Raw genomic sequence first — 23,201 nt, 5'->3', positions numbered from 1 at the left:
CCCACCCCTCTAGGTGGACACAAAGCACCAAGCTGATCTCCCTGTGCTCTGTGGCTGCTTCCCACTAGCTATCTATTTTACATTTGGTAGTGTATATATGACCATGCCACTCTCTCACTTCATCCCAGCTTACCCTTCCCCCTCCCCATGACCTCAAGTCCATTCTCTACATCTGCGTCTTTATTCCTGTCCTGCCCCTAGGTTCATCGGAACCATTTTGTTTGTTTGTTTGTTTTTAAGATTCCATATATATGTGTTAGCATACGGTATTTGTTTTTCTCTTTCTAACTTACTTCACTCTGTATGACAGACTCTAGGTCCATCCACCTCACTACAAAAAACTCAATTTCATTTCTTTTATGGCTGAGTAATATTCCATTGTATGTATGTGCCACATCTTTATCCATTCATCTGTTGATGGACACTTAGGTGGCTTCCATGTCCTGGCTACTGTAAATAGAGCTGCAATGAACACTGTGGTACATGAGTCTTTTTGAATTATGGTTTTCTCAGGCTATATGCCCAGTAGTGGGATTGCTGGGTCATATGGTAGTTCTATTTTTAGTTTTTTAAGGAACATCCATACTGTTCTCCATAGTGGCTGTATCAATTTACATTCCCACCAACAGTGCAAGAGGGTTCCCTTTTCTCCACACCCACTCCAGCATTTATTGTTTGTAGATTTTTGGATGATGGCCATTCTGACCGTGCGAGGTGATACCTCATTGCAGTTCTGATCTGCATTTCTCTAATGATTAGTGATGTTGAGCATCCTTTCATGTGTTTGTTGGCAATCTGTATGTCTTCTTTGGAGAAATGTCTATTTAGGTCTTCTGCCCATTTTTGGATTGGGGTGTTTGTGTTTTTGATATTGAGTGACACATATCTTAATTGTGGAAGAATGACAAACTAAACAACAATTATAAGTCAATGTTGCTAAAAGAAGCTTGCACAAGATACAATGGGAATATTCAGAAAGGGAAACCTAACACACTTTAAGGTGGGAAGAGAGGGACTAAGGGAAAGTATCCCACCAAAGGCAACTTTAGAAGCAAAGCTTAAAAGGGCAGAAGTGAGGGAAGGGCGTGAGAACTGTAAGAAACAGCACATGTAAAGATCTGGAGGCACAGGGAAAACATTAAAAGCTGCCATAGCAGTAATTTAATCTAGAGTAAAGCCTTTGAACATTTCCTCAGGTATTCAAAAACACATCTTCAAACAAAAACGTTTAATTAGGCAGAAAAAAAACTGTTCTAGAATGTTATCTAATATTTGACTACTAGCATATTAGAGAAAAGTGTATTAATTAATTTTGAAGAGTCAGCAGTGTACATGTAAATAGCAAGATAGGAAGTTATGTTGATTTAAATTAAAAAATAAATAAATAAAACCTTCCTAGGTCAATAACTACAAGTAGTTAAACTTTAGCAGGGAAAAAGCTGTATGAGTTTGAGTAGAAATTCAAATAGGAAAATGAAAAGACTTACTGTTAACATGTGTGTGTCTAATTCCGGAGGATCAATTAATCTAGCCACTGATTCCATAAACACAAAAAAAGCTATTACCACTAGAAAAAGCCCATTAATAAATCCAGAGAGAATTTCTATTCGGCCATACCTAAAAATGTAGAATATATTTTTAGAAAAGGGAAATGACAAATATTTTTAAAGTATAAACATTATTATGTTACAAATGAGGAAATGATTTTCAATGACAGATTTTCAATTACACAAATAGTAAGACTAGAAAATTACCAAGATTTTAAATATCATACTAATGCTGGAAGGTTCTTTCCATACATATATGTTTGTTGAAATTTTATATATTTATCAAAGTCCTTCTTCAACGTCCCTTCTTACACAAAGCCTGTCCTAATTTCTTAGCAAGAAGTTATTTCTCTCTCCTTTAAGCCTTTGGCGTTCTCTGTGTCTCCGTCACAGCACATAGATTCGGCTTTGTATCAAAAGTTTTTGTAATTTTGGCTCATCCATCTTTCAAAATATAAACAGCTGAAAGTAAGAGCTGAATTTATTAACCTATTTACAATAGTTCTTATCAAAATATCTTGCACAAATCAGGGATTCTAATATTCGCTGAACTGAATGATGACTTAGTGAAAGGATACTGCATGCAGAGCCACTTCAAATTCTGAATTCTCTTTCTAACTGCAAAGATGTGAATGCCCATGAACATTCCATTACCTCAAAGAAACACTGTTGGCCAAATAGCTCACTATTTAACTGATTTTTTGCTATCTACCTATGAGAGGGATTTGTCAGGGAGTATATAGTCTTAAGCTTACTGCCATTCAGTATTTATCAAATGCTTGGTTTAGTTTCTCTTATCTACTTTAAATTAAAGAAAAATGAAGCTCTGAAAAATTAAATTTGTATTAAAAGTAGTAAAACTTTATTCTATAAGATGGAATTTGCTACAAGCCTTGACAGTTAGTGTACCTACCCATAGGAGAAAATCCGAGTTGCTTTCCACCTACTCATCAGGGCTGCAAAAAGTCCCATGACCAAAGCAGAGCAGTCAAAGAGCATGTGAAATCCATCTGAGATCAGACCCAGACTATTGGTCAACACGCCATAGAATAATTCCACAAAGGTAAAAAGCTAAAACATGTTTAAAAAAAAATAGGAGTATGTTGGGAAATACTGTTTCAAGAGAGATTTATCAGAATTTAATCATAAGGATTTTAACCCTTAGTTACCCAAACCTTACTTGAAGATATTATACACTTGTCTCTTTCGTTATTTAACTGGTTCTCATACAAGAAACCTCATTTCATATAAACTATAAGAAATCAAGCTAAATCAGATATGTCTATCTTATAAACTATTTAAAAGGAGATAGTTTTATTTATATGTCTGTAGAACTAAATAAACTAGACTATAAAATGTTAGCAATCTGGTGGGTAGTGAGATCTTATAAGGAGTAGATAAAAATCTTTTTTTCTTTTTGGCTGTGCCGTGTGGCTTGTGGGATCTTAGTTCCCCGACCAGGGATTGAACCTGGGCCCCTGGCAGCGAGAGCAAGGAGTTCTAACCACTGGACCGCCAGGGAATTCCTGATAAAAATCTTTATAAACTACTATATCTACTAATTTGAAATAGCACACTAAACCAACGTTTCTAAAATACTTCAAAAAATTGTTTAAGTAGTGTGGATATGATCCTGTAATCTTTCTAATACTTAGAGAAAATATAATTTTAGCCCATATCTAATTACTAAAATTATTTGGGAATTACTAAAATTATACCAGAACTGTCAAAATTAAAAGATTAAGCTTTTAAGATATGCCACTAATATTTAAAACTCTTACCAGATTCAAGCACAAGAAGTAAAAGATCTGCCTAGAGTCATTCTCCTCAAGAATTTGTTTTAGTGATTCCTTAATAAACCTAGGGATTGACTGGGAGCTATGCTGAAAAGCGTCACCCATGAAGTTATAAAGAGGTGTTCCTTCAGGAGAATATCCAATTAGGGTACCTTTCTGTCCTCTCTTAGAAGGAGATGATAAGATGTTGGCAGCTAAAAATGGAAGAAAAAAAAAAAAGGAATATTACAAAAGTTAAAAAAATTTAAGCCACCAAAACCTAGCACAGTATCTATCAGCATTAAATGTATGAAGCATTGAACAAATTCCCAAATTTAGTAAATGACTGAACATCAGAATCCATAAGATGAAATTTGCTAAGGGGAAAAATGCTTACACAAAATGAAGAATATAGCGCTCACTACCACTCCTCCAGAAAGGACGTGTTCTGTGCTCTCCTGGTGTGCTGCTTTGTTCATGGCCCGAAGCTGGTCTGTTATTGGATGCGTCCAAAAATTTCCAAAAAGTAGAGCACTAATAAAAATGGGAAAGGATCCATATCGGGCACATTTGGAAACTTCCATTTTGACTGAACAAATGGAATCGACATAGAAATCCAGGATCATGACAAAAAAAATAACCGTTGTGAAAGGCATAATGAGAGAAAACCAAGACTCGACTTTACTCTAGAAATTAAAAAAAAAAATTTGTTAATACCATATGGGTATAAAGTTCACATCTTATATTTTAGTTAATTGCTTTATGTATAAACAAATATTCCCATGATTCAATATGATTTGTAAAATGCCAAAATATAAGAGTTATAAGATATTGGCACATTTTCCTAGTATTCCCCAAAGTATTAAAAAAAGAAGCATTATTGTTTAATAATTTTATAAATACTTGGTGATACACAATCCTTGGGTTTGTGGGTAGGTATTAAATTATTATTAATATTATTATTAGTATTTAACTGATTCCTATGGGCCACAGGAATGGGAGGGATATATAAATGTAATAGTACTTGATAATTTAAAGCTACTTGCAACATCAAATTGAAATAAAATACAATGTACTGAACTAAAATCTATAAATAACAGCAATTTATTTTACTTATTACCAGTAAATTCCTGCTCTTACCTCAGTTGTCACAGAAAGAACAATGACCCATGGGCATAAGAGAAGCACAGAAACAAGATGGGATAAAGCTTGAAGACGTTTGGTTCCACCAACATCTATAGAGAGTTTTCTGGAAGCTGTATGAAAACCAACTTTACAACACAAAGCCAGTACTAGCAATAATACTCCACCCTATGAGTAAAAGTAGATAAGTCTCATTAGAAACACACAGTTCAACACTCAAGCCTTAAATACATAATATTTAAAGAAACGGAGCTAGCATGTTTTTTCCATAACCCAAATTACTGAACTACTTAAATGGCTGGCAGTACTGTAAATTACTGATAACTTATTTTAAATGTACTTTTAAAGTTACAGTTGCTGTAACTTTTCAGAATCTCTTGATCACCTTAGGAACAAAGAAAAGAACATACCTTGTGATCTGCCACACCTAAGAAGGCAATCGCTGTGTAAAGCATGTGAGTTAGAGCACTGTCATGATGTCCTTCAGCTAAGTGAGTTGGAGTGAAGGAAAAAAAATTCCAAATATTAACTCTTTGAATCCTGAAGTCCTCCTGGAATTTTAGCTACATTATTTTGGGTTGACTATACACTAATCTGAGGGCAAACCTGACTATCCTCAACAATATGTTTCCCTTAAAAACAAAAGAAAATAATTAAAAATTTAATTTTGGGACATGATTTATAAATTAGAATGGCCTATATATATTTCTTTTGTTGTCTCCAAAACAATTATAATAGTGCTTAAGGCACAGTTGTTAAATTTTAGTACTTAACCTCCAAAAGACATATGCATGCATACTCTAAAGAGGACAAAGGGACAAGAGCAAGGAACCTCCTTAGATCACTCCTATCCAATGGAATTGGATATGACATGTAAAAATCAGTCCTAAATCTGTTTCTAAGCCATTGACCACATAAGCCTCAGCAAAGCAAGCAGCAAGCAAAAGAGGGTACAGTGGGCAACAATTGTCTAACAATCAACCTGGAGTTTTGCAAAGTCATGGTGTCCTCTTTCACTGTAACAAAGTAAACTGACATTAGTTAACTAATAGGTTTTACAGCAGTATCAGTAACCAGAAGAATCAAAACTGGTGTTCTGAGTCCTGCTAAATGGAGTGGGCAACGGTATGTAGATAGGAAAGAACACTGCAGGACTGCAGAGGAAAATGAGTAGATATATTTGATTGGAAAGTTGGGTTTATATAAGAGACGCGTGGGGGCTGAGTTGGAAATAATAATTTAGAGCAAGAGAGCGAATACCAGCTTAAGGAATTTGAACTTCTTTCAGGCAAGATGCCAAAGGTTTTTCATTTAATCTCAAAAAAGTTTATATTTAATAATTGCCACTGACGTCTAAAAGGAGCATTTAAATTGTTACAAGAGAGCAAATAGATTGATTTTGTTGAGTGGTAAATCACCTATTTTTTTTTAATAGCATCAGGACATTCTAAAATATTCTTTCATTGTCCCTAAATTTCTGAAAACTTAAGAGTGCTGTAAAAGATATTGAGATGCTATAAAATATTTAATTTAGAATGAATTTATTCATTATTTGAATACTGATTTAGAATACCTACATCAATCTATGAAAGTTTCATTCATGATTGATCAGTATAATTCAGTCACTCCTTCATTTCCCATTGTGCCAGACTAAAAAACTCCGATCTTTTGCAAAAGGATACGGTGTTCAGCCATTTTAGCCATGAGATCATCATTGTCGAAAAGCAATAGGCAGATCACAGCAATAATGAAAAAAGCAGCCCCTCTTGTCTGAAAATGAAGAGAATAACAGCAAGAATAGCTTTCTCAAGTGTTGATTTTTAAGACCATGACTATACAAATGCTAAAGAAAATTTTTTTCAGATAAATATTTAAAGAAAAAATAACATCTGACATTAAAGTCCTTATACTGTACAATATAAATTTACAGTATTAACAGTAAGATACAAAAGTAAAGAGCTCCAACAAATTCTGTAGGGTATTTTTAGGGCACTTGACAATTTGACAACTTCAATTGTCTCCTTGCTAGTACTGATAGGCATGTTACCATGTACAAACCATGAAATGTTCACAGAACTAATCTTCCTAAATGTTACTTTGCTTCTGTTTGAAAAGCCCAAGTAACTACGGAATAATTAGTAGTGACCTAATTTATTCTACAACATGCAAGTAATAGAGAAGACAGCTGATTTAAAATAATGTCAGTAACCTAGTTACCACTCTTCTAGGGAAAAAGAACTAAGAGGGCATGTTAAGAAAATTAGCAAAGTCATCTCTAATAGCTAGTAAAGGTATTAAAAGCTGAATACACTTCTTATGTTCTCATTCCAGGGAAAGGATTTTGACAAGAGAAAATTATAGAAAGGACATACTATCCAGGTTTATGCAAATACTTCAGAATTTTTGGTAAAGAAGCAATCTAAATAGCATTATTATACATTCTCTATTTACAAATTTACAGGTGTAATACCAGATACTTCGATAAAATAAAAATTTTAAATGAAAAATGAGGATCCTATTTTATTCATTATACGACTACCACTACATTTGATAAATTCTCTATTAGTGTGGTAGGTATTTTGACAAAAGTTAGTATACATAAACCACACAATTTAAAATTTCATAATTTTCATTGAATCAGGATGTGGTAACATTAACAATACCCAAATATGGAGAATATAACTTAATCTTTTCTTAGCAAAGAGGGCAACTGAGAATTTTGTGATGCTTCAGAGTCAGACTAAGAAAAAAAAAAATCACAGTCCTGGTGAGATGCCCAGATTCATTATTGACACTAACGACAGGATATGTAAGATCCATACTCTCATTTCTGATTAGTGCAGTAAAATGTTTGTTTAATGTTTTAAAGTCATTTGTATTTCTTTCGTGAGTTGTCTTTTCCTGTCCTTTGCTCATTTCTATTGAGTATCTTCAGCATTTTTTTAAACTATTTGAGTGATTATATTTAAAAAAAAAAAAAAGTAAAACTTTTATCTGTGGCAATTTGTTATTGTTGTTAGTTTGTTGTTTGCACAATGATTTCTGTTACAACACAGATGCTTGTAATCATTATGCAGTCAAACGTACTTGGTTTCCCCTCTGTGATTTTTTTCTACTGGTTTTATGCTCAGAAAGTTCTTCTCTGTCCATAGATTAATTATCCATCTATATTTTATTCTGTGCTTTTACAAATATCTTTTTTTTTTAACCACAAAAATCTTCAATCCACTTGACATTTATTTTGGAGTACTCTGTGAGTGAGGGGAAAAGATTAAATAGTGGCATATACTTTAATACCCAAGGATCCAATTTGAAATCTACAGGCTGGGTAGACTCTGCTCTACTTGGCATGTTACTTTGTTCACTTTATTTTACTCACTGCCTCCATTATTTAGCCTGAAAGCCAGAACAGAAACTATTAAACCTTATTTCCCTTTATTTCTCCTTTCCTCTGTAATGGGCACAATGCGTCACGCATAGGAAGCATTTAATTTGGTAAATAAAAGTATTGTAGCTGTAAGTTATAATTGCACATTGGTGATGCATTTACTAAAAAGAGATTAATACTTAAACTATGGAAGATGAATAGGGTCGCCTAGTTGGCAAAACATTCATCAGACTTTAAATATAACAAGTTCTTAGGGACGTATTTTCCAAAAATGACGTATAGGAGTAAAGAATGAGATAGGGGAGGGATCAGGTATAGCATGAAGGAGATGTCTGTGGTGATCAATCAGTCCTGCATCTTGACTGTGGTGATGGTTACACAAATCTACACACACACACATATACACACGAGTGTATGTAAAACTGGTAAAATCTGAATAAGGTCTATGGATTGTACCAATGTCAATTTCCTGGTTTTGATAGTATAAGAGCTAGGTAAGAAGTTACTATTGAAACTGAGTGAAGGGCACAAGCACCTCTCTGTACTATATGTGCAGCTTCCTAGGAATATATAATGATTTCAAAATAAAAAGTAAAAAACAAAATGTTTGTGAGAAAAATTTATAATTAGCAGAAAAAGCCTCTGCATTCTTTTAAATGGTAAAGGATACTATTTTACTGCCTTAGATAGTATTTTACATGTACACGTTCAATTTTCAAGTAACGAATAATGGAAAATTCTACCTTTGCTGGTCCTCCTCCAGAACTAGTGAACAAAACACTGAGCAGTGAGATGACAACAATATCACTGTGCTCGAATAGCAGCAAAGTCCTACAAAAATAAAACATTATCATTCATGAAATATATCTGATCTTTATTAGGAAGCATGAATTCAACTAGAGTAAGGGAGAAGAAAATAAATCTTTCCCCTTGATTTTCATAAAACATTATGGGAAAAATAAACATGTACAGCTGTTTTGGAAAATATTCTGGCATTATCTGCCTCAGGAAGGCTGAAGCTACAAATATCTAATAATACCATTTGTGGGATTATATCATACAGGTTTCTTGTATATATGTACCAGGAAACACTTATAAGACACCAGCATTGTTTGCAATAGCCCCAAACTAGAAACAACCTAAATACCCACTGATGAGAGAATGGATAATATAATTTAGAGTATATCCATTCAAAGGACTATTATACAGTGGTAAAAATGAATGAAATTCTATGAATATATTAAGAAATACAGGATTGTATACTTTAAAAATGCTACAAACTGAATGTATGTGTCTCCTTCTCTCCCCCATTCATACGTTAAACTCAATCACCAACGTGACGGTATCAGGAGGTAAAGAACACCTTTGAGAGGTGCTTAGGTTATGAGGGTGAAACCCTCATGAATGGGATTATTGCCTTTATAAAAGAGACCACAGTGAGCTCCCTCGCCCTTCTGCTATGTGAGGTTACAGTGAAGAGACAAGATGGCTGTCTATGAACCAGGAAGCAGTCTCTCACCACACATTGAATCTGCTTTGCCTTGATCTTGGCCTTCCTAGCCTCCAGAACCATGAGAAACAAATTTGTATTTTTTAAAAGTCACCCAGCCCATGGTATTTTTATTATAGCAGTCCCAATGGACTAAGACAAAAAGAGTGAATTTTATGGTATGTGAATTACATTTCAAAAAACTAATACAAAAGTGAATGAACTATATATATATATATGTATATTACATATATATACACACACACACACACTCACACACACACACATACATACACACACATAGCTCTACATGCATCAAATTGGGCAAATCTCAAACATAACACTGAATGGAAAAAGTATGCTGCACAAAAATACATGCAATGTAATTCTATTCATATAAAGTAAAAAACTTGCAAAAAAGAAATGTGTACATATATGGTAAAACTATAAAGAAAACCAAGAGAATGAAAATCAAAATTTAAGATGCTGGTTACATCCAATGGTAGGGGGAGAGGGGGATACACAGGGCAACAAAGGAACTGGTAAGGTTTTATTTGGGGGATACATGAATGTTCATATTTATTTATATTTATTCTTTTATATGTATGAATATTAAAAAAATTAAAAACATTATTGCCAGCTAAAGGGAGCTTATAGGATCTACATGGGAACAGATTTTCAGCTGCTCATTAGAAAAATTTTCATTTTTCCTCCTTATTCAAAAATCTGTAATGAGAACACAGCAGTGATTATTTTAGTTCTGTTAATATTTGGGAGATTACAATTAAAAAAATATATATCAGCAGAATGATACTAACTTAAAATAAGACAGGCTATGAAACACCAAAGGAGTCTTTCTAATCAAGAAACTGAATGACAATTTTAGTAAAAGAATGAGAGGGGCAGTGTTGGCAGAGGAGCTGGTGGTAGTGAGTGGTTGTAAGGGCAGAAGTAGATGACTAAATAAGGAACCAAGGAAGAATTTAACAACTTTCCCCCTTCCTTCCCTAGCCTAACACACAGGGACAGTGATTTAGTAACAAACAGACCAAAAGATCACTTCATGAATAAGAAATTACCACTCAATCATATTCAAGCATAAACTGAAAAGGTTTTCCCCAAGCTGAGAAATCCCAGCCAGCTTTCCCACCACGCCAGGAAGCTGCTGCTGTCACGGACAGGGATATGACACTGGAATTATATACACCCCTCCTTTGACAAAGCACAGGGTAAACAAGCCAAAGGGAGCCAAACCCAGAACTATTCTATTGTCTGGGAGAGGAGAAAAGACTTTTCACAAAGCATTTCCCACTGATCACTTTCTACTGTCCACTCCATCATCCTCAGTGAGATTCTTCAGAACACGCTTCATCTTATTCCTTACTTCTTGTCCCATATTCCGCCCCCCTCCATCAATGGCAAGGCACTTTTGCTTATAATTTTGAGATAGAGAAATATTAAAAGAAGACTTATGCACGGTTGCACCTGTTATAATTCCTATTAAATTAAGTGGCCCTAAAGAATCTCCCCCCCCCCGGACCGACCAATTTACATAAAAAGATCTATAGAGACTTAAGGGAATACGAAATGAGAGTTAAACTTATCTTTAATGATTGGCACACTATCCCCAAGACATCTGTTTATAACCATATCTTTCAAGCATCTTCTGTGGGTAGTAGAGGACTTTCAGAGTTGGGGGGGAGGGGGAAGCATTTTTTAAAGATTTTGCTTTCCTCCTTATTGGTTGATTTTATTTACCATTTCAGACTTTTCGTTTCTAAAACCAGCTGCTAAAAGGGATCACCAATGAATAAAAAGTCACGTATGCTAAAAGTTTTCTGAAACTGTTTGGACTCTAACTAGTAAAATATCTATGACAGATCATGAACAATACGTTAATGGCATCCACCAAAGAACGAGTCCACCAACTAAACAGGTCCTCAATATATATATACTCAGTGAGCTGTACCCAATGCTATAGAAGTGAAAGAAGCATTTGTACATAACTGACAAACATCTGACATAAAACATAATGGCACAAAACTAATATTCAAAATGAAGAAACATAAACATTCAAAATATGTATTTCTATTTACCTTAGTGGTCCACAAAGAGTGAGGCCAAAAAACCACAAAAGTGAAATGATACACCCAGCAATTGCATGTTTAAATATTTTGATCCACTAAAAATGGAAACAAAAAATTAAAAATTTCAGTCATATGTTTTGCCAAATATCTCAAAATCTTAAAAACACATAGGGAAAGATAATGGTAACACAAATATTTTAAAGGCCAAATAGTTACATATTTTAAAATTAAATAGAAATTATTAAGATCCCTTGACTAAATCTAGATTTGCAAGATAGTATTCTGTTTTTCATTTTCCATATTCTTGTCTGTTGCTAGATCCTGAAATCTTTTTCTATAGCGTACAATTTTTTCTGTTTTTTACACTAGTTCTCACTAGTTTGCTAGGAACACTTAATGTTTTAGTTTTTAAATTCTTCTCCAGCAGGGATATTCAGCCCTTCAATTATTTGAAAAGAGAGGGAAAAAAGTTAAGATGGGGTTTAAAATATTAATCCTGTTTTAAAAAATGTTCTTGGTCTCTAAAACAGAGGTACTTAAATTCGTCTAATAAAAAATCATGGCACAGGTTTCTAAGTTGTGGCATAAAGCAAATATGTAGTAGGGTGTAACTACTGTCCAAAGAGGTGATAATACGAGATGATGCAGAATGAGGGACATTTCTGGTATGCATCCTGAACCTCAGATGCTTAAAGGCAATAATAACGATGAAGAGGGTGACAGCTGATATGTACTGCATACTCACTATAGGCCACACACTATTTTAAGAACTTCGCATGTATTAATTCATTTATTCCTTATAGCTCCATTAGGAAGGCATTATTATCTCCATTTTACAGGTCAGAAAATGAAGGTAGAGAAATTAAGTAACTTGCTTAAAGTAAGGTTTGTAATTACAACAGCCATGAATTTGTCTGACTCCAGAGGCCTTGTTTGTAACCCCTATGCTTTATCTGCTTCCCAGTGACATTTATCCTAGGCTTGTGGGCATGTCTACATGTCTGATTTGTAAATCTTTTCAGCATATGGATCCTGTATTAAAAAAATAATTACATGCATGCTTGAAACATTTTCTACCCTCGTCTACATTTTTAAACACTTCATTATCTTAGCACTTTAGCATTTACTCTTGAAGCCTCGGTTCTGAAATGATAAGTCAAGGGCAAGTTAACTCTGGAAATGTTCTGCTGAGCACTTAAAATCATTCAGTAAGTAACCCTGATCAAGGAAAGAACACCGCCTCCTGGTCCACTGCTAGGACAAAAGGAGTCTGCAAAAGACTTACCTGGCGTTTGGTAATACTTTTCCCAGAAGAAAAAGGCTTTTGAAACAAAACCATAAAAAATGCAGTCCTGTGAATATTGAAACATTAATATATTAGTATTAATTAATCTTATATACAAGGTGTGGTTTTAAGTAAAGACACTTAAACAAATATACTAGAATTTGAAGGGTATGTTAACCTCTAAAGAAAATATACCAGAGAACAATACTTATTTTAATAAGGCTTCCACTACAATATTTTGGGAACTCTTCTTTCTTCTGTATCTGCCTTCAGAACCAGTTTACAAGCCACAAAAGAAGTCTCAATATTTTTTTATACTTTACCAAAGAAAATAATTCCTATCTTCTCTAAAATTTAGTAATAACAAATCTTGAAATAGAAATGAAGAAAGTACTAACCATATATCCCTACCTTTCATATTCCCAAAATAGTTATATAAAAATATATTCAAGTGGTGCTAAAAATTTCCTAGTCAAGAATCATTTTCCATAATTACTAAAATTGCCAGGAGTCTAACAGATTCTTTTCTTTTTTTTTTTGTCTGAGTTGGGTCTTTGTTGCTGTGCGTGAGCTTTCTCTAGCTGCGGTGAGCGGGGGCTTCTCTTCATTGCGGTGCACGGGTTCTCATTGCAGTGGCTTCTCTTGTTGCAGCAAGTGGGCTTCAACAGTTGTAGCGTGCAGGCTCTAGAGCGCAGGCTCAGTAGTTGTGGCTCGCAGGCTCTAGAGCACAGGCTCAGTAGTTGTGGCGCACGGGCTTAGTTGCTCGCAGCATGTGGGATCTTCCATGGACCAGGGATCGAACCCGTGTCCCCTGCATTGGCAGGCGGATTCTTAACCACTGCGCCACCAGGGAAGTCCCTAACAGATACTTATTAATACAGAGGTTGGTCACTATCAATCTCAAGATCCAGAGAATCTTTACTTAGAGAGAATTTCTTACTAGATGCAGAACAGTGTAAAATTTGTACTGTAAGAGGACCCTATACCATGAAGGGACATGTAGTGAACACAGCCCAGCACAGTTTAACTTGGAAAATAAGGAACATCTGTGCCAAGACAAGTCTCAGGAGACATTTTATGCCTGCTGGAAGGTTAGACTACGCCAGTATGATGGTCTGGGAATCCCTAGGGCCCCTGAGGCCCTTTTAGGGAGCTGTGAGATCAAACTATTTTTTTCTTAAACATTTAAAAAAATTATTTAAAAAATATTTATTTATTTTTATTTGGTTGCGCTGGGTCTTAGTTGTGGCTCATGGGCTCCTTAGTTGTGGCATGCATACTCTTAGTTGTGGCATGCAGACTTCTTAGTTGCGGCATGCATGTGGAATCTAGTTCCCTGACCAGGGATCGAACCTGGGCACCCTGCATTGGGAGCTCGGAGTCTTAACCACTGTACCACCGAGAAGTCCTGAGGTCAAACTATTTTTACAGAAGTATTAGGATATTATTTGCCCTTTTCACTCTTATTCTCTCAGGGGTGTATATTAGAGCTTTTCAGAGGCTAGTTCATGTGAGATACTGCAACAGACTGAATACTGACTCAGATATGGGGATCCAGCTGGATTCTATTAAGCCAGACATTGAATTTGCAAAAACCTCATTAACACAAACTAAAGCAAAAGCTGATGTCTTGGCAAGCTAATAGAGTATGACAATCCTTTTTTTTTTAAATCCAGTCTCTTGGTACCTCTAACCTTAGGTATTCTATCTTTAAAAAACAATTATCAAGTACTTGTCAGGAGGAATAAAATGCACAAAATATTCTATGTAAAATATCCTAAAGATACTTAGTTAAAACAGGATTTTCAAAGAAATTAAAACACATTAAGGAAAAAAAGAACCAGACACACTCACCCAAGTTTTAATATAAAAATAAACTGAACAATGTGAACTACTTTTAGGAGGTCATATGATTCAAAAAGCCCCACAGCCTTCAAAAATTTAGTGACACATAGTAATACGATATATTTCATTAACCTGAAAAATAAAAACAGAAACAAGTTTCAGTATCATTGAAATCACAAGGAACTCTGTAATCCTTTTTTTTCTTATTATACAAGTAATAGGGGTCATTATGAAAACCATAAATACAAACAAAAAATGAAACAAACAGAAACTCAACTCACCCCTCCACGTGATAACTACTATTAACACTTTAGTATATATACTTTCAGATTTTTTGCAATATACATGGACGTATTATGCACAGATACAGTCTATTAAAGAAAAAAAGGCCGAACTAAAAATAAAAATGTTCTTGATTGAGTTGCCTCAACTATTTTCTAATGTGCTTTTTAAACAATTACTCCAAACAAATAAAGAGAATAAAAACAGAAACCAAACTATCTGTCATGAAACGAGACCATAATACAGGAAGGGAGGGGGGAATGGTGAATGCCTTAGGTTTACCTCTCCTCTGCTTCGCTAAGTGACTGCAGTGAGTCATAGTTGAAGTGACCTGACCTACAGAGTCCTGAGAAGGCTCAGGACTCTGAAGCACCTCAGAAGGGGTGTGGAGAGCTGCAAAGAGGAGGATCATGAGGAAGTCTGCCAGGTAGTTAGGTCCCCAGAATCCCACCCAGCACAGCCAGGCAACCATCCCTCCTAAATCATGACAGGACAAGAGCTTAGCCTTTGCAGAGGTCTAGACATAAGGCAAAGGGGAAAGGAGGGATGAAGTGTTGGACTAAAATCATGGAGGTTAAAAGGAAGTTTCCCTTCTTAACCCCACCCCACCTGCCTTCCCTCATTTAACTCTAACATCCTAACTGCCAGGCTTCAATCTCCCAGCAGGAGAGCCCTTCTTTGGAGAAGCCCACCAGGGGACAAGGCCCATACAGGTCTTCTAACTAGCTTTTTAGGCCTTACTCCAATAAGAATGGCCAAATATGGATAATCAATCCTTTACGATAAGCCTATAATGAGAGACCAAACAAACTAAAACAGCAAAGAAATTTAAAAGATACAGAGATCATAGGGAATAGCAGAAAACAACAAAGAACTATAAATAATATTCTTGGATAAGAAACAAAAGTTCATACATGAAAAAATGAGGTTGCCATAAAAAGAAACGAAAAAGAAGCTCCTGAAAGAGCAATCAGAAAACAGTGAAGAAATTATCTCAGTTTTCTAGCTTAGTAGTCTTCTTTGGTCATATAGCTCTAACAGTAAAAAAAAATTTTGCACTTGAAACCGATTATTTGTACATTACAAACATGTACTACTCTCCTGATATTATGTTATAAAACATACACAAATTAGAAATGAAAAAGAATGAGATAAAAAGGTGAGAACTTCTAATATCCCCCCCAACAGATCATCTTTGCAAGTCATTCAGGAGACTAATTTCTAAGTTTATATCTAACAGGTGTTAATACATTAAAAAGGAGATGTAAGGGATGTCCAAATCCAGCACACCAGCAGGAATGAGAAGTCTCTATGGGAGAAAAATACAAAAAAGCAAATACAGAAGTTTAAGGGAAACCTAAGTCATTCAAATAGCAGAGTTAAAACAATTTGATGTGCAATGATATCAATGTATGTAGGATGGTATAAAAATCAATGAGTGTGAATCATTAAGTCCCATGGCACTGAATCAACAAACAGCAATCTGCTTAAGAAGGGATGAAAATATATATTTTTGGAATATTTTGATGCAACTATGAAAATAAATTTCAGTCCTTGAAAGAATGAATCTCAGCAATTCCAACATCTTCACTGTCCTATGGCTCATTTTTTGTTTTAGTCCAAATAATATCATAGTATATTAAAGAAAATCAGATCTGGAACAAAGTGGTTTTTCTTTTCATGAACATAATCTGGGGGGCTTTTTTAATAGTGCAATCTGGGAGTTTTAACAATGTGACAATTAATCACCAAGAAGCTAAAAAAAATATTATTGTGGAATAAAGTAAGTCAAATCCTAAAGCACAGAAGTTCCTACTTACTCTACCTGTAGAATAGTATAAACACTGAAATTTCTGTTTAAAAGATCAAGCAGATTTTCTGGGGTGATAAAAACCGTCCTATAGCTTGATTATGCTGACAGTTACATGGGTATGCATTTGTGAAAAATGAAAACTGGTACCTTTAAAATCTATGCATTTTACGGTAGGTAATTTTATCTCAATAAAAAAAGAGTATTGGAAAAAATAAATAAAATTGAAATTATAGCTATGATAAAAAAAATCGAGTGTATTTTGTTTCTGGGTTGTTTGCAGACTGGCTGAAAACACACAGTACAACATGAAAAATCTACCAAATTTCTAGTAATTGTCTAGGTATTTACTAGAAAGTAAATGTATATATGCTAGAAGAAACAGAACACTAATATTTAAAAGCTGGAAAACACCTTAGAGATTCTCTAGTCCAATTCCTCTCATGTCACAGATTGGGAAGTTGAAGTCCACAGAGTTAGCTAGGGTCAAGTCCACGTCTCTTAAGTATGCTCTTTTAATATGTCACACAGAAAACCAAAGTTCATCCAAAAGGCTTTGAGGATTCCCATCTTCTAAACTGTTCCCAATTATACATTCACAGTGGCCCACGCATAGGGTAAAATCATCTTTAAATATGAAAAACAAAATGCATATTAAAACCTAAGATTAATGTCGATTTTGGCCCATTTAAGCTAGAGAAAAAAGTCAGATAAACTTAAGTAAATTAACTATATTAATGTTAATTAAATACTCCAGTCATGGTAGCAATTTATAATTAGCAAATAAAAATACTACTCTTGAGCTAGAAATCTTTTGTTTATTCAGTTCTTAACCCAGGGACTTGCATAATACGTGCTCAGCAAATGCTTACTAAATGAAAGAATGTGAATTCTACTATTACACTTGTGTGATACAGTAATATCTAGCACAATAAGGTAGATAGTGCAGTAGTACAGTACATAACTGGCAGTCAAGCTTCTGGCAATTTAAACTATCATCAACCCAGTTATGAATTCAGAATGAAAGACATCAAGTAGAGAGAGGAAAGCTCAAAACCTCAAGTGCTTCACTCCTTAAGTTCTTAACTAGGTGTAAAAATAAGGCAGCAGGATAGAAGCAAGGACACAAAAAACAACACTGTCAACAAGACAGGGAGGGAGAAAACAAAGACCAGGAAAAACTGACAAAGGGACATTAAAAATCACAGCAATCTGGGAATTCTTGAGGTCAGCAAAGAGCCTTGTATACCCTTATGGGGCTATTAAGCCATTCTTCAACATTCCCTGCTCACTCACTATGTGCCAGATGTCATCTGTGGCTAATGAGACCTGTCTGTCAGGGTGGTTTCAGGTACTACAGTCTTCTCTCTTCCTGATAAAAGGCCCTGATGCAGCTGGAACTAGTTCTGCATTCTTTCTGACTTCAAAGGAGGACTTTTATCTAAAATTTATCTTAAAAATGTTATCAACATGTTAACATTCTCTAAAAAATGTCATCCATTTTATAATAAGCCTGAATATGAGAGCCACACTTGGGATGGCAGAGAGCAAAGACCAAGAATCTGGTCGCAGATGGTACTGCTGAGGGGCTGAACAAATACCAGCAAACTCTGGTTTCTTTTATGTGAGAAGAATATATCCGTATGTGCTTAAAGCTCTCTTACTTTGGTTGCTCACAACTAAATGCATTTCTAGGTGTTATCCAAGAAACTAAATGTGTATTAGAGGCCCTGCCCTCAAGGAGTTTGAGGTCTAAGGAAGACAGGCAAGAAACAAGTATATTTATGTGACCCAAGTAAGTAGCAGAGATCTAAAGGAATAGATGTGGAAGTAACTAATTGTAACTAGGGAAGCAAAAGTCATCTTCAGAGTCTGAGATGTCTCAGTGTATATTAAAGACTAAGTAGAAAAAACAAACAACCCAATCAAAAAACGGGCAGAAGACCTAAATAGACATTTCTCCAAAGAAGACATACAGATGGCCAAGAGGCACATGTTATCGCTAATTATCAGAGAAATGCAAATCAAAACTACATGAGGTATCACCTCACACCAGTCAGAATGGCCATCATCAAAAAGTCTACAAATAATAAATGCTGGAGAGGGTATGGTGGGGATGTAAATTGGTGCAGCCACTACGGAGAACAGTAGGGAGGTTCCTTAAAAAACTAGAGTTGCTGGGGAATTCCCTGGTGGTCCACTGGTTAAGATTCCAGGCTTTCATTGCTGGGGGACCAGGTTCGATCCCTGGTCAGGGAACTAAGATCCTGCAGGCCACACAGTGTGGCCAAGTAAATAAATAAATTAAAATGTAAAAAACAAACAAAGTTGCCATATGATCCAGCAATCCCACTCCTGGGTATATATCCAGAAAAGACGAAAACTCTGATTGAAAAGATATGTGCACCCCAATGTCCACAGCAGCACTATTTACAATAGCCAAGACAAGGAAGCAAGCTGTGTCCATCGACAGATGAATGGATAAAGAAGATGTGGTACACACACACACACACACACACACACAATGGAGTATTACTCAGCCATAAAAAAGAATGAAGTAATGCCATTTGCAGCAACATGGATGGACCTAGAGATTATCATACTAAGTGAAGTAAGTCAGACAAAGACAAATACCATATGATATCACCTATACATGGAATCTAAAAAAAGATACAAATGAACTTATTTACAAAGCAGAAACAGACTCACAGACATAGAAAACAAACTTATGGTTACCAAAGGGGAAAGGGGGGGTGGGAGGGATAAATTAGGAGTTTGGGATTAATAGATACACGCTACTATATACAAAATAGATAATCAACAGGGACCTACTGTATAGCACAGGGAACTGTACTCAATATCTTATAATAATCTATAATGGAAAAAAATCTGAAAAGAATATATATATATACACACACACACACACATATAACTGAATCACTTTGCTGTACACCTGAAACTAACACAACATTGTAAACCAACTATACTTCAATTTAAAAAAAAGAAAAAGACTAAATAGAATTACGAAGCAAGGAAAGGGAGGGGGAATTTCAAAGTATGGAGAGCAGCATACGCAGAACGCTAGTACTGGGAAGGACCTTTGAAGAAAAGCTCAGTTCACCAGATTACGCTCATAATGATCAGAAGTCATCAAGAAAAAGGTAAACTATATTTAATATACTTGTTTTAAAAAGATGGGGCAATGTGTAAAATTATTTCTAAATAATTTTTGTTTAAAGTATTAACAAAACTTAAAAATTTGGCACTTTAATGGCAAGATTCAGTCATATGGAACATTAAATATAATACTTCTTGACAATATTACTATTATGAAATTTCTGACACTTTATTCCCTTTTTAATTTTTAAAAAACAGATTATGAAAGTAATTCCTGAGTAGTTGGTTGTTATTGAAATTTTAAAGAAAACCATTCCCAATTTCCTCCTCATAGGTGACCAACTGGGGACATCCTTCCACACCTTTTCCTTTGCATCTCCATGTATGGACAAGCACTTATTTTAGATACACTCACGTATTCACCATTGTACATATATATTTTGAAATTGTTATGTGACTTTTCATGTAATATATAGTGAAGATCTTTTATCATTATTAATTAGGAAAATTATTTTAACATTTAGCTAAAAGGTGAATACTTTGATTTTTAAAGTGTCAATTAATGAAGTCTTCCTGTTGGGCTAAAGACAAAACACTAGCTAAGGCCAAATAACCATATACTAATAAGTACACAATCCTAGTTCATGTTGTGGAGGAAAACATACTAAGGGGGAAAGCTCAGGTGTGAGGAAGGGAGGCTCTTAAATGGGGGCAGTGGCCCCTGAGCCACTCACTGACCCTTTGGGCAACTTAGCGGGATCCAATCCAACTCCCCTTAGTACTTGAGATGGCTTATATATCATTATCTGCCATTAACTAGTCTCATCAAAAGTATCACTGGTATTTTCTGTGAAGGGTTAGAAAAATCTCTGGTTCTTTAAATCTGAAATTACTGAAATTTGAGTTTGGGTTCAAACCTGTTTCTTGGGCTTTGCCCACTGTAGCAGCTCACAGTTCTCCAGTTAAAAAAACAAATTCAGTGTATGTAATTCAAGCTTGATACATTCAATAAATATTTAAGTGTCCACTGTGTAGAAGGCGCTATAAATGAAGTCTGAGGTAACTGACTCCCAGATTAGTTACTAGGTGTGTGACCTTGGGAAAATTACTTTCCTATGTCCCAGTTACCTGATCTGAGACAAGGATGCAACTAATGAGTCTGTAGTGCTGTTGTAAGGATTAAGTGAGATGCTGCATGCAAAGTACCTGGAACATAGGAAGTACTTAATAAATGCTGGCTGTCACCTTCTGCCCTTTCCTGCAAAGAGGACTTATTGAAGCCAACATAGAAACATTTACAACAATTCATATTTGTGAATTCAGTAATAAAAATATCCACAATTAAAGGATCTGTTAATCAGCTTTTGTTGCAGGTTATAACCATACTTTGATTTTTAGTCTACATAAAGGAAAACTCTTGCAACCTGGAATCTATTCAAAATTCAACCAGTCCTGAGTTGAATTTGACTCTGCAATGAACTACAATAGGAGCGCAGCTCTGCTAAGCAAATAATGAAAATAAGATGGCAAAGGACTGTTGACCACATCTAAGATAATGAGCTCTTGAGTAAATAAAAATTTTGTATTACTTATTTAAAAATAATTTCAAGTTACAGAAAAGGTGCAAGAATAGTACACTCTTCATCTAGATTTTCTGTTTGTTACATACTACCTTATTTGCCTTATTATCTCTCTCTAAAGACAAACTTTTTTTTATCTGAACTATTAAAGAGTAAGTTACATACATCTTGCTCCTTGACCCCTAACTACTTGTATTCCTAAGCCCATTTCCTTTTATGAAATCAGTAGAGTTATCAACTACAGGAAATTTAAAATGGATATACTTTTATCTAATCTATGGTCCACATACCAGTTTTGTCAACTGACCTAGTACTATCCTTTACAGCATTTTCCTCACTATTAAATCTACACCAGAATCACCTATTGCATTTAGTTGTCACGTCTCACTAAATAATACCTGATAGGCGTTGTTTTTTACAAAATGAGTTGCTCAAAATAGACTAGAAAATTAAACTTGTAACTACAAAAAATGCAGCTGATTTAACTTCTGTTCCAGCATTTCACACAAAAATAGTTATGTTAGAAATGCTATTTCTACAGTTCCAAAGAATTTACCGAAACAACCATGTCTCAAAGGAGGTATCCAAGAACAAAAAACACTGAACTAATCTCATTAACCTTATTAAATATAAAGGCAATGAAAACCAGTTCCAACCAAACTGTTGGGCCGTATTTTATACATCTTGCGACACTACCTCAGAAATTAGGACAGGTCATGAAGGACACAATGGAAAGTGATCACTGTAATTACTTACCTCTTGGGGGTTCGTGGGAACATTGCGGGGAGGGGGGTAATGGGGACTGTTTCCTTTTTATTCTACGAATTGCTGTACTGTTTGAATATTTTGACAATGAGCACACATTTCTTACTTAATGATAAAACAAAATAAGCGAAGAAAGGAAAAGAAAAACTAGATGGCGGGCTGGATTCTTGTTTTGCGGGGTTAACCTGAACATCAAAGTTCATCTGTTTGTACTTTGGTTTCTTCGCCTGAAGAGATGATGGTGACCCTTCCTCTAACTTACGCAGGCAGACATCAGAAAGGTTAAGCATCACCAAACTACTATTTCAGGGAGAAAGAGCTAACAGAAATGCTTCTCATAGGTCAGAAAAACCTCTCACGTGAACTGGCCGGCAGTTCTAAGGTTAACGGTCTGCCCTGAAAACCAGAAACTCAAGCAGAACCTTCCCGGATCTTAGAGCATTCATTCTGCAGCGGGGAACGGCGGAGCCAATGAAAGCTGTAGCGGGAGGGAGTACGGAACCGAGGAGGGCGTTCCGGGCTGTCAGCCGGACGGGAGGGACGCCGGGCCCCGCGCGCACCCGGGAGGGTCCGGGCAGCGGCCGGGGAACGTGTGTCCGGAGCGGCCGGGCAGGCGTGGGGAGAGAGCGGCTCCGGAGGCGGGAGCCCGATCGGTCCCTTACCGAGCGCTGGGCACGTCCACCGGCCCGAGGCCGCCGCTGCCGCCGCCGGGGCCGGCTAGCACGTCCCCGCCGTATTTCTCCTCCATCCCGGGGATCAGGAGCCGCCGCCGCTGCCCCCGCTACGGGGTCTCCTCATGTCTCGCCGCTGCCGCGGAACACCGGGCGCAGGCGCGTCACTCCCCCATGCCAGCGGCCCCGTCGGGTCCCCGAGACCTGCCCGCTGCCGCTGTCCCCAGCTCCGGCTCACAAGCACACGCGCGTCGGTACTAGGCCGCGGACAGTTCCGGCGCCGCCGGGTTTCCCGGAGGCTCACCGGATCGGACGGGGCCAGGCCACGTCATCGGGCCCAGCAGCCCTCACTCTCGTGGGAGTGCCCGGCCCTGCGCCTGCGCACAGTGCAACACTCGCCGTCCCCTCCCCTTCCTA

General features: G+C 36.3%; 1 protein-coding gene across 2 annotated transcripts in view; it reads right to left on the bottom strand.

The window, feature by feature from the left end:
• The window catches only part of SLC30A5 (solute carrier family 30 member 5), a 28,598-nt gene extending 5,437 nt beyond the window's left edge, over positions 1-23,161 (bottom strand). The window contains exons 1-12 of one of the 2 annotated variants that reach the window (XM_082373487.1): positions 22,776-23,161; positions 14,569-14,691; positions 12,715-12,781; positions 11,439-11,524; positions 8,597-8,684; positions 6,148-6,235; positions 4,876-4,952; positions 4,463-4,633; positions 3,720-4,008; positions 3,329-3,537; positions 2,461-2,618; positions 1,488-1,617 (exon numbers count right to left, since the gene is read on the bottom strand). In XM_082373487.1, the coding sequence (XP_082229613.1) occupies positions 1,488-1,617; positions 2,461-2,618; positions 3,329-3,537; positions 3,720-4,008; positions 4,463-4,633; positions 4,876-4,952; positions 6,148-6,235; positions 8,597-8,684; positions 11,439-11,524; positions 12,715-12,781; positions 14,569-14,691; positions 22,776-22,861 (1,572 nt within the window). In that variant the 5' untranslated portion in view covers positions 22,862-23,161. Of the gene's footprint in view, positions 1-1,487; positions 1,618-2,460; positions 2,619-3,328; positions 3,538-3,719; positions 4,009-4,462; positions 4,634-4,875; positions 4,953-6,147; positions 6,236-8,596; positions 8,685-11,438; positions 11,525-12,714; positions 12,782-14,568; positions 14,692-17,065; positions 17,268-22,775 lie in introns of those variants that run through there. The other variant, XM_082373488.1, reaches the window with a different exon arrangement.
• Positions 23,162-23,201: the final 40 nt, after the last annotated feature.

Source organism: Balaenoptera borealis (assembly GCF_965194805.1).
Source record: "Balaenoptera borealis genome assembly, chromosome: 2".
Classification (NCBI taxonomy): domain Eukaryota; kingdom Metazoa; phylum Chordata; class Mammalia; order Artiodactyla; family Balaenopteridae; genus Balaenoptera; species Balaenoptera borealis.
Note: the sequence above shows the minus strand (reverse complement) of the source record. Positions and strands in the feature narration are given on the sequence as shown.